This window comes from Bufo gargarizans, chromosome 3 (assembly GCF_014858855.1).
Source record: "Bufo gargarizans isolate SCDJY-AF-19 chromosome 3, ASM1485885v1, whole genome shotgun sequence".
Classification (NCBI taxonomy): domain Eukaryota; kingdom Metazoa; phylum Chordata; class Amphibia; order Anura; family Bufonidae; genus Bufo; species Bufo gargarizans.
Window position 1 is genome coordinate 205,682,562 of NC_058082.1, and position 12,447 is coordinate 205,695,008.

Consider the following 12,447-nt stretch of genomic DNA (forward strand, 5'->3'; position numbering starts at 1 on the left):
GGCTTCAATTCAAAGCGTCATATTTGGAGGAAACCAGGCACTGCCCAGTACCATCCGTACAGTGAAGCCTGGCTTCAACCCTCTGACACTGCTTCCCCTGCTGCCCTATCCTATGGTGGACTTCACTTCTCCCATACCCCCAGACCTGATGACAGGCATGGTGGAGGAGTAGGCATACTACTTTCTCCACAGTGCAAGTTTTAGGTTATTCCCCCTGTACCCTCTCTCACATTCCCCTCTTTTGAGGTTCACATCATCAGACTCTTCCATCCATTCCCTCTGAGATTTGAAGCTGTCTATCATCCCCCAGGCTCCCCCCACCAATTCCTGAATCACTTTGCAGCTTGGCTTCCTATCTTCTGAATCAGCAACTCTTATTATGGGTAATTTTAATATCCCCATTGATGATCCTATCTTCCCATCAGCCTTTCACTTTCTTTCTATAACCATTCTTTCTATAACCTCCTTTCTTGGCCTATCACAACTTACTTCCTCTGCCACACATGAACAGGGCAATACAGTTGATCTAGTTTTCTTCCGTAACTGCTTAGCTTTAGTAACTCATCCTTCCCACTTTCTGACCACAATCTTTTTCCATTTACTATTAAGACCTTTCCCTCATCTCATGACAATCCTACTTTTACACTTATAGAAACCTACACGTAATTAACTGCTAGCAACTTATTTGACACTCTACAGTTAGCTCTTACCCCAATCTCTTCCCTCCCCTGTCCATACCTGGCTGCCAATTATTACAACCATACCCTCAAAACCACTCTAGATAAAGTAGCCCCAGTATCAATCTGACCCTCCCGACACAGAACACAGCAATCACGGCACACATCTGAAACATGTTTTCTACAGCGCCGCTCCAGATGTGCAGAACGCATATGGAGAAAATCGTAAATATCAGCAGACTTTCTCCATTATAAATGTATGATCAAAACATACAATTCATCCCTCAACATTGCCAAACAAAAGTACTTCACCTCTCTTATCTCCTCACTCTCAAATAACACAAAACGACTTCTTGACACTTTTCATTACCTTCTAATCCCTTAAGTTCCAGAACCTGTCACTGACCTCTGCGCTGATGGCATGGCCACTTACTTCAGAGACAAGATTGGCAGTATACGGCGGGAAATAATCTCTCAGTCCCCAAATAATTTCAATCCTCCTCCTTCCCATTCTTCCACATGCTCTCTCCTCTTTTGACCCTATAACAGATGAAGAAGTCTCCAAGCTTCTCTCTTCTTCTTGACCCACGACCTGTAGCAGTGAACCTATTCCATCACACTTCCTCCAGTCCCACTCCCTGGCTGTCATTACTCACCTAACTACAATTATTAACCTCTCTCCTCATTCAAACACTCTGTTATAACCCCACTACTAAAAAAAACATCTCTTGACCCGACCTGTGCTGCTAAATACCGACCTGTTTCTAACCTCCCCTGAATCTCTAAACTCCTTGAACGTCTTGTCTACTCTCGCTTTATAAGCTATCTCTCAGGGGGCGTGGCCAGAAACCAATGGCACAAGACGCTTGATCCCTGAGCTCCATAGCCAGCAAGCTCCATTAAGCTTAAAATGAGCTTACCCCTCACTATTATGGGGAAGAAAAGGACGGTAAAGATGTCCAAGAGCAGCGCCGACCTCCAAGACACCTCAGTGTCACTGACCATGGATGCATTTGTGCGCAGAGAGAGAGAGACGAACCTGATCCCAAACACCAGAAGCACTGTTTGTGGAAGTATTTTGTAGTACCGTATCCCATAGAAAATGTTGATTCTGAAAGGAAACTAAAGGTTTTCTGACAAATCTGTTGGGGTGAACTCATTTATGCTGAGCACTGGATATAGTGATATGGACTATGCTGGTATAACCTGGGAATCTCATGTATATAGTTATATATGGAAAGCTGGTATAGGCTATACAGCTTGTAGTATATGGTGATATGGAGTATGCCGGTATAGCCTGTATATCTCATGTGTATAATTCTATATGTACATCTGGTATAAGTTATATATCTCATGTATATAATTCTATATGTACATCTGGTATAAATTGGGAATCTCCTGTATATAATTTTGTATATACAGCTGTATAAGTTATATATCTTCTTGTATATAGTGATATGGACCATGCTGGTATAACCTGGGCATCTCCTGTATATAATTATGTATGTACAGCTGTATAAGTTATATATATTCTAGTATATAGTTATACATAATTTCTGACTAAAGAATGTCAAGGTGGGTAAATATTATTTTTGATGTACAAAAATGTCTTTGATTAGGGCCCCCAGAAATGCCAGTCCACCCCTGCACATGACTTGTGCCTGTTCTGGGGCCACCAGTGGTCCAACACATGAATGCACACAATTTTCTCAGTGAGCATTGCCAGGATTGAATATTAAAATACGTCATGTAAACTCGTAGAATTTCGTGTAAACCCAGCGGTACCGTTTTTCAACCAAATAACTGATGATCAATAACTTTGTATTGTATCATATTTGATATGAACGTGGCCCATCAACTGGAATATTTTGTATGTGCGGCCCATATATCCGGTAGACCCCTGGTGTAAACCTATGCTTTGCCATAAAACTGTAATGCATTTGTACCCACTCAAATGTGCACACTTTTCCAATGCTGCCACCTAAGGTCATAAACCAAGTGTAAATGCAAATAGTCATTATAAGGAAACGTTCTGCAGCTTTGTTGACAGGTTCAATATAAAGTCTAATAGTGTCTGACAGTTGCTCTTTAGCCCCATTCTTTAAGAATAACATGCACATTGACATGTGAATATCAGTAGGAGAATTGTGACTTTCTGAGTGTTATTCTATGTCGTTCACATTCCAGCCATTACTGCTTTTCCATGACAGCAGGTGATCATAAAAACTAAATACCGTAGAAGGAAAATAGAGAGAAAAAAGAAAAAAAATACAGAATACCGGGTTTATTTACTGTATGTCTTCCCTTTACATCTACAGGGACACCAATCTATGGTTTAGTATTTTTTCACTTGTTTAGCCCTATAACTGAGCAAGCTCGAAAATGTGTTTATTGCTCGTTAATATGGAAACAGTTAATCAAGGGACAATGGAGACGTATAAAGACAGGTCTGCACAGAGCCGGATACAATTTGACTGTCAATTTATATCTAGACATGGATTCTTCTTACAACCAGCTCTGAAGAGAGGCTTGTAAATCTTTTATCTGTGGAATGGCCAGCAATATTTCCACCACTTCTCCCCTGCTGGATACATCATTTCTTTCATTAGTCTAAGGGTACATTCACATGTCCGCAAAATGGATCCGGATCCGTTATGCAACGTTGCGGAACGGATCCGGACCCATTCATTTTAAATGGGGCTGGAAAAGATGCGGACAGCACTTCCACATCCGCTGTCCACATCCGCACTTCCGTTCCGCATCCGTGCTTCCGCAGACACCAACAAGAAAAGGGATTTCTATTAAAGTGCCAGCCATGTGTGGTCCGCAAAATGACTTGCGGACGTGTGAATGGACCCTAAGGCAAGGTTTCTCAACTCCGGTCCTCGGGAACCACCTACCGGTCAGGATTTGAGAATATCCCACAGAATGAATACCTGTGGTAAGTCCTGATACATGGACACTAATTATATCACCTGCTCAATACTGGTCTAAGGGCTCATTCACATGACCATAAGGTCTCTGTGCCCGTATTGTGGACTACAAACGGTGGGTCTGCAATATATGGGTCAAAGATTGGTCAGGCCCTATCTTTTGTGGAGAGGAGGCACTTCCATGGGCTTTCTGGTCCGTGCCTCTGCATCCCGAAAGATAGGACATGTCCTGTCTTTGGCCGTATCTTGCAGATTGCAAACCAATTTAAGTTAATGGGTCCGCATCTGCAGCACGGAGGGCACACAGCCAGTGGCCGTGCATTGCAGAACGCTATTTGTGGTCCACAGCATGGGCACGGAGCCCTTTCAGTTGTGAGAATGAGCCCTAATGGGGCAAATTCATCTTTAACCCCTTCCACCACCCAAAAAAAAAGTTTAAAAAAAATTATCTGTCAAAAGCTTGAGTTATATTTTTGCAAGTTGTTAAAGGGGTTATCCGAGTTATTTTTTTATTCTTTCTATGTTCCTAACTGGGCAAATGTAACAGCTTTCCAATTCACTCACTTTATCTCCAGTGGCCGGTTTCTCAGATTTGACTGAGGGTCACATGACCTGTGATGTCAGCTTCTCTCCCTGCTCTGATAAAGGTCGTTTACAAGCCTGTAAACAAGATGTCACTGTGCTGGCCACGCCCCCCTTCACTGCCGTCTACTCTCTTTCTCCTAAGATTCTTAACCCCTTCAGCTGCACAGACTGGCTAGCTGCAACAGTGACAATTCTGGGCGCAGGATCTGACAGACTAGAGAGAGCATTGCACAAGAAGGTAGGGGGAAGATCCTGTCTGTATTAGCAGTGTCATTATGCAGGTGGGACATGTAGTTCTACACATACAACATGCTGCAGAGTCTCCCAGCAGGCAGACATGTCACTCAGGGCAGCTCTTGTATTCACTCCCTTAGCAGTGTCATTATACAGCTGGGACTTGTAGTCCTACACATACAACATGCTGCTGACTATCCCAGCAGGCAGACATGTCACTCAGGGCAGCACTTGTATTCACTCCCTTAGCAATGTCATTATACAGCTGGGACTTGTAGTCCTACACATACAACATGCTGCTGAGTATCGCAGCAGGCAGACATGTCACTCAGGGCAGCACTTGTATCCACTCCCTTAGCAGTGTCATTATACAGCTGGGACATGTAGTCCTACACATACAACATGCTGCAGAGTCTCCCAGTAGGCAGACATGTCACTCAGGGCAGCTCTTGTATTCACTCCCTTAGCAGTGTCATTATACAGCTGGGACTTGTAGTTCTACACATACAACATGCTGCAGAGTCTCCCAGCAGGCAGACATGTCACTCAGGGCAGCTCTTGTATTCACTCCCTTAGCAGTGTCATTATACAGCTGGGACTTGTAGTTCTACACATACAACATGCTGCAGAGTCTCCCAGCAGGCAGACATGTCACTCAGGGCAGCTCTTGTATTCACTCCCTTAGCAGTATCATTATACAGCTGGGACTTGTAGTCCTACAGATACAACATGCTGCTGAGTATCGCAGCAGGCAGACATGTCACTCAGGGCAGCACTTGTATCCACTCCCTTAGCAGTGTCATTATACAGCTGGGACATGTAGTCCTACACATACAACATGCTGCAGAGTCTCCCAGTAGGCAGACATGTCACTCAGGGCAGCTCTTGTATTCACTCCCTTAGCAGTGTCATTATACAGCTGGGACTTGTAGTTCTACACATACAACATGCTGCAGAGTCTCCCAGCAGGCAGACATGTCACTCAGGGCAGCTCTTGTATTCACTCCCTTAGCAGTCATTATACAGCTGGGACTTGTAGTTCTACACATACAACATGCTGCAGAGTCTCCCAGCAGGCAGACATGTCACTCAGGGCAGCTCTTGTAGTCACTCCCTTAGCAGTCATTATACAGCTGGGACTTGTAGTTCTACACATACAACATGCTGCAGAGTCTCCCAGCAGGCAGACATGTCACTCAGGGCAGCTCTTGTATTCACTCCCTTAGCAGTCATTATACAGCTGGGACTTGTAGTCCTACACATACAAGATGCTGCAGAGTCTCCCAGCAGGCAGACATGTCACTCAGGGCAGCTCTTGTATCCACTCCCTTAGCAGTGTCATTATACAGCTGGGACTTGTAGTCCTACACATACAAGATGCTGCAGAGTCTCCCAGCAGGCAGACATGTCACTCAGGGCAGCTCTTGTATTCACTCCCTTAGCAGTCATTATACAGCTGGGACTTGTAGTTCTACACATACAACATGCTGCAGAGTCTCCCAGCAGGCAGACATGTCACTCAGGGCAGCTCTTGTATTCACTCCCTTAGCAGTGTCATTATACAGCTGGGACTTGTAGTTCTATACAACATGCTGCAGAGTCTCCCAGCAGGCAGACATGTCACTCAGGGCAGCTCTTGTAGTCACTCCCTTAGCAGTCATTATACAGCTGGGACTTGTAGTTCTACACATACAACATGCTGCAGAGTCTCCCAGCAGGCAGACATGTCACTCAGGGCAGCTCTTGTATTCACTCCCTTAGCAGTCATTATACAGCTGGGACTTGTAGTCCTACACATACAAGATGCTGCAGAGTCTCCCAGCAGGCAGACATGTCACTCAGGGCAGCTCTTGTATCCACTCCCTTAGCAGTGTCATTATACAGCTGGGACTTGTAGTCCTACACATACAAGATGCTGCAGAGTCTCCCAGCAGGCAGACATGTCACTCAGGGCAGCTCTTGTATTCACTCCCTTAGCAGTCATTATACAGCTGGGACTTGTAGTCCTACACATACAACATGCTGCAGAGTCTCCCAGCAGGCAGACATGTCACTCAGGGCAGCTCTTGTATTCACTCCCTTAGCAGTGCAGGGGGAGGGGTAGAGATTGGTTTTATTGTATGTAATCAAAGGGCCAGAAAAGAATCAGGGAAATGAGGAAATATATATTTTTTTTTTGCATAAAACTTGCTTAGCTCAGTTATATATTGCTGCCCATCAGATTTTCAGTGCTATATTATTTTTTTTCATAACTCGGACAACCCCTTTAAGAATTCTATACAGCCATTTTGAAATTACACATGGTTTTGAGAAAATAGCATGGCTCGGTTGTTTTCACAAGTTTCATAAAACAGAATGGAGAAAATCACTCACATCTTTAGCCACCTATCCTCTTTCTCCACTTGGATGCGATGGCTGCTGGTTGCTTCCCCAGGTGAGTCAGGGGACATCTGTTTCTCCGTGTGCTGTCCACCTCCGTACATCCATTCCGCAGCCCCGCAAAAAAAATAGAACCTGTCCTATTCTTGTCCATATCATGGGCAAGGATAGGACTGGTCTATTGAGGGCCAGACATTCCATTCCGCAAAATGCGGAGCGCACACTGATGGTTTGCGGACCACAAAACACAGTACGGCCGTGTGCATGAGGCCTAAGTCAGAGAGGACCGAACTGAATTTTAAACAGCTTTTTTATTATAGGAAGAAAGGTTCTTGACTTATGACTCCTCATACACAGTCAGGGTGCACCTGCCTCTTCTTGCTAGCGAGGCACATTTCTTTCAATTGTATCTTTCCATTAAAAGGGTTGTTCCATGAAAAATATTCTACATTTTTCAAACGAGCACCTGGATCTGAATACTTTTGTACCTACATTTAATTAAAAATGTAGTATATCCACTGAGTTATTCAATAAAATAGATCTATAGTGCATCACCTGCTGTTTGGTCTTTTCTTTATTTCTTTGTCTGGCTGATGTGGATGCACATGCTCTGTTCCATCCTTCAACTGTCACCAGTTGTACCTACTGTTATTAGCTGTGACAGTTACAGGGAGAGAACTGCAGCAGAAAGGACAAGCCCCATGAGAAAGGACCTGTCCCCTAAGAGCTGACAGCCTGAAATAAATCACAGCAATTGTAGCAATGAATGGTGGGAGATCTGTGGATGAGTGTGGGGTACAGGACTGCTTCTAGATTTGTTAGAAACAGGTTGTCATATACTATATAATGTCAGATTTTTTTTTTTTTACATTCATCATGGGATAACCTCTTTAACTGCCTATTGTGTTTTACAGCAGTAGCCGATTTCTGCCACTGCTTTGTTCAGCTTGATACTAGGTAGATCTGTCTCTCCACTCAGTCTGTGGCCTGCTTGCTGGCTAAGCCTATCTTGCTGTGCCCATAGGGCACCCTTATGCAGCCTCCGATTCTTAAAGAGCCAGCGTGCACATCCCAATGGTTGGCCATCTTGGGGTACTTAATGCATCTTCCCCTATGGGATGGTGACTGAGCAACAGGTTCTAGTCTTGCAAAGGTATGCTGTTATACATTTATCTTCCCATGTACTGACTTCTGCCTGTTTCCTGGATTTGACCCTTCACTGTCTGATCTCTGCCTGTTTCCTGGATTTGACCCTTTGCTGCCTAGCCTGACCTTGGCCTGTCCCTGACTACAGTTCTGCTTGATACCTTGGTTCTCCACATTAGTGTCTCTTGACCCCTGTGGGTCAGCTGTCATCCAAACAGAAACTACTCCAAGAGGTAGTAGCAGCCATGTGATTCCTCTACAGCAAAGCTCAGATCCCTATATAGGGGTTAAAGTGTGAAGACCAGGGCACACCTCTAACCCTAAAGTGCTATATGCACCATCTCACTAGGTGTGAACACCTTCTTCTATCCTGGCTACCAACTGCGGCATAGAGTCTGACGAAGGCCTATGTGCCGAAAACGTTAACACGAAACTGCCATATGTCTATCTAATGCACAAATAAAAAGCATTTCAACTGAAGCTCAAGTGCTGTGATCTTTAATCAAGACCAGGGCACTGCCAGGATAATGCCCTCAGAAGTAGCCCCAAGTCAAATCTGTTTGGTCGACACAGTGGTCCCACACACACTGCATAACACTGTGCCACAGTAAGCCAATGGGTTGGACCCACTTATCAGCATACTGTATTAAACATACTATGAGGGTTACAACCTTGTCTGTGGTGTTTGTTATTTTAAACATTGCAGAAACAAGAATGATAATCACACATATAAAATGTAGGGAAAATCTTACCAAATGATTTGTTGACAATGGGCCTACTGTCGGGCAATTTCTTTTCAATCTTTATCTCTAAAGATTTTCTTTTCTTTTCCTGATTGGAGCCATTTTCCGAGGCTTCTTTATTCGTGTCATTGTCAGCAACTATATTTTGCAAAACAGGCTTCTTGGGCAGCGGTGGTTTAGCCTGTGTTCCTTCCATGGGCTCAGATTTACAGTTTGCATTTTCACTTTTTGAGCTGAGAACATTGTGATCCTTGTTTTCTACTTCTGTGTTTAATTCCTCCTTGGAGAATGACAAATCAGCACTTTTTGCCTGTTTAAGCTCAGCGCTGTGTCTCTTCACCATGCTTGACGCTGGGTTTATGCCATCCCTGTATCTTAAGGATAGGGAAGTGGATCTTAACTTCACAAAAAATAGGTTCTTGCCTTCAGAATGTGCTTGTGATTCTGTAACCACAGGTAAATCACTGGCAGCTGGCACTGCATTCTGGCTTGAGGTAATATTACTAAAGACAGCCTTGTCTGCAGGCATAATACCCTCAGGGTCAGTTAAGGACTCAGTCTTCCTACTAATGGGCTTATTTTCAGTGTTGGCTGCAGCAACTTTGGGCTCTTCTTTCAAGAACTCTGTTTTAGACACACCTGGTTTTAGGAGAGATAACTTTGTGGTTTTATGAGCCTCATTCTCAACATTTGCTTTCAGTGAAAAGCTGCCAGTCCTAGGCCTCTCCCAAGCTGATGATACAGAAAACTTTCTTTGTGTAACAGTTTCTGTGGGTGACTTTTCAACTTTTTTATCTCCAAACTGTTGATGGTTTTCCTTATCAGACAGACCTTGATCTAGGTAATTCAAGCGTTTTTCAGACAATGAATTCTGGAAAAGGCTTCTTCTACTGTGCAAAGATTCCTGGGAATGTCCAAGAGAAGTAGTCCTTGAAGAATGGACAACTTTCTCCTCTACATGTGATTGTAAACTAACATCAATTGGTGCTTTGTTTTCTTTGATTGTATTTTTTTTATTATTAGCTGACAAAAGAGTGAAAGCCTCTACAGTAGGCAAGCTATAAACATTTTCACTGGTCCTTCCACTAACCAATTCACTCTGATCTTTTATCTTTGTGTCCAATTCTATATTTACAGCACCTGAAGCTCTTATGGCTTTTTCAGATTGTGAAATGTTATGATGATCCAACTCAAGAGAACTACTTTGCATTGCTTCTGGGAGATTCAGTGATTCATTAACCTCTGCTAATTCTGACGATGATTCCTTATCTTCTAAGCTTACATTTATAGCACTGTCGGTATCAGGAGTATCAAGTTCTATAGAACCATAGCCAGCCTGGTCTGGTGTGGGTGGCATAACATCTTCCTCTTCCATATAGGTCAATTTAGTGAACGCCTCCTCCTGTAGTGTCTGTGAAATCAGTAAAATGTAATGTCAGTTGAAAACAACAGCCAAAAAACAAAGTAAACCAAATTAAAGCACTTTGAGAGTAACTTCATATGCATGGCCCACTTTGCCATTAATGGTGTCACCAAACTTGGTGGTTCCAACCCTTTTTTGGGATTCTAGTGGCCATGTTCCATTGATCAGACTGTTATATCAAGTTGGCATATGGTATAAACCTAAGAATTCCCTTCAATATTCTATAGCTTTCTATGTTTAGAGTTGATGGACGTTTCCATCAGGATGAGCCTCACAGGGGCTAAAAAAGAGAAGCATCTACTGATCATGGTGTCAAAAATTACCGCTTCATCGATGAAGATGAACAGTAAATCTATAGTTTTATTGCTACCTGGATTAAAGGGGTTGTCTGGGTTCAGAGCTAAACCCGGACATACTTCCATTTTTACCCAGGCAGCCCCCTTGACTTGAGCATCAGAGCAGTTCATGCTCTCCTTTGCCCTGAGCTAAATCGCGCAGGGCAAAAGCATTTTCTGTAGTTTCGGTGAAGAACTGGGCTCTCTATGGGGCTGCCAGGAAGCCTGTTGACGTCACCGGCACCGATGGGTGAGCTTTAGCGCTGCCCTAGCCAGTAAAACGGCTAGGGCAGCGCTAAAGCACGCCCATCAGAGCCGGTGAAGTCACCAAACACACTGCCGGGTGGAAGCTTCTGCCCGGCAGTGTGTGATTGTAAACAAAAGAGCCCTTGCCCTGCGCGATCTAGCACATGGTAATGGAGCGCATTGGAGCATGAGATGCTCCGATGCTAACATCAGAGGTGCTGCCTGGGTGAAAATATGGGTATGTCCGGGTTTAGCTCTGAACCCGGACAACCCTTTTAGGTGTGGATAATTATCACTGCAATCACTTATAAAATTTTGAATTGCACTAAAGATAGGCCATTACAAACGTAACTTTCCCATGTTGTAGACAGGGCTACCTAGTTGTCAAAGGAGATGATAGCTGCAATCACCTCACTTGTATGGGGAGAGGGGATCGCTAGGAGTCCCTCATTCCCATACATATTCAATGTCTCTGGGCAGTAGACCCCTGTATCCACAGCATGATCTGCTGTCTAGAAATGATAATGTTGGTGTCCGCATAAACGATAGATGGCACCTTTACATGCTACATTTGCAAAGGCCAAGTTTTAGGCACAAGCAATTATATGAACATATGTTCCTGATAATATGCCCAATAATACTGTGTAAAGGGACCATAACTGTATTAAGGAACTGCATCATTACAGGTTATAACATGGGCCATGGTATCTTTCTTCTACATCTTGTTTCTAATATACAGTTGATGCATGTTTCTACTGCTTTCTGCAAAAAAAAAGTTGACTGCTACAACAGGAAGCGACTGTATGTATATGCAATTAGAATGCGCTGCCAATGATTATAATGTAAAAAACAAAGTATACCGTATATCTGGATACTCTTTTTAGCCAGGACAGAAAAACTTAGCAGGTTACACTTTTCTGTCCTACCAAATCAGTAAAAAAAGAAAAGAAAAGTCAATGGCAACATAATCCAAATGTATAAACATACAGTTGCAGCCTCTTAGGCCTAGTTCACACTTCAGTGTTTGGTCAGTGATTTCCATCAGTGATTTGTGAGCCAAAACCAGAAGTGGAGCCTCCATAGACATTAGGTAGAAGGGAAAGATCTGCTCCTGTTTTATGTTTAGAGCTGCACCTGGTTTTGGCTCACAAATCACTGATGGAAATCACTGACCAAACACTGAAGTGTGAACGAGGCCTTATAGCAGTATGTTTTTTTTCACGGTAAGGCTACTTTCACACTAGCGTTCGGGCGGATCCGTTCTGAACGGATCCGCTCATAATAATGCAGACGGAGGCTCCGTTCAGAACGGATCTGTCTGCATTATATTAGCAAAAAAAAGCTAAGTGTGAAAATAGCCTGGGACGGATCCGTCCAGACTTTCAATGTAAAGTCAATGGGGGACGGATCCGCTTGAAGATTGAGCCACATTGTGGCATCTTCAAACGGATCCGTCCCCATTGACTTACATTGAAAGTCTGGACGGATCCGCACGGATCCGCACGCCTCCGAACGGCCAGGCGGACACCCGAACGCTGCAAGCAGCGTTCAGCTGTCCGCCTGTCCGTGCGGAGGCGAGCGGAGCGGAGGCTGAACGCCGCCAGACTGATGCAGTCTGAGCGGATCCGCCTCCATTCAGACTGCATCAGGGCTGGACGGCTGCGTTCGGGTCCGCTCGTGAGCTCCTTCAAACGGAGCTCACGAACGGAAACCCGAACGCTAGTGTGAAAGTAGCCTAAGCAGTAG

At 44.1% G+C, this 12,447-nt stretch overlaps 1 protein-coding gene across 1 annotated transcript in view; it reads right to left on the reverse strand.

The window, feature by feature from the left end:
• Positions 1-12,447, reverse strand: part of CRACDL (CRACD like) — a 132,401-nt gene that overhangs the window by 32,581 nt on the left and 87,373 nt on the right. The window contains exon 8 of the mRNA XM_044288065.1: positions 8,707-10,108. Coding sequence (XP_044144000.1) covers positions 8,707-10,108 — 1,402 coding nt within the window. The remainder of the gene's footprint in view (positions 1-8,706; positions 10,109-12,447) is intronic.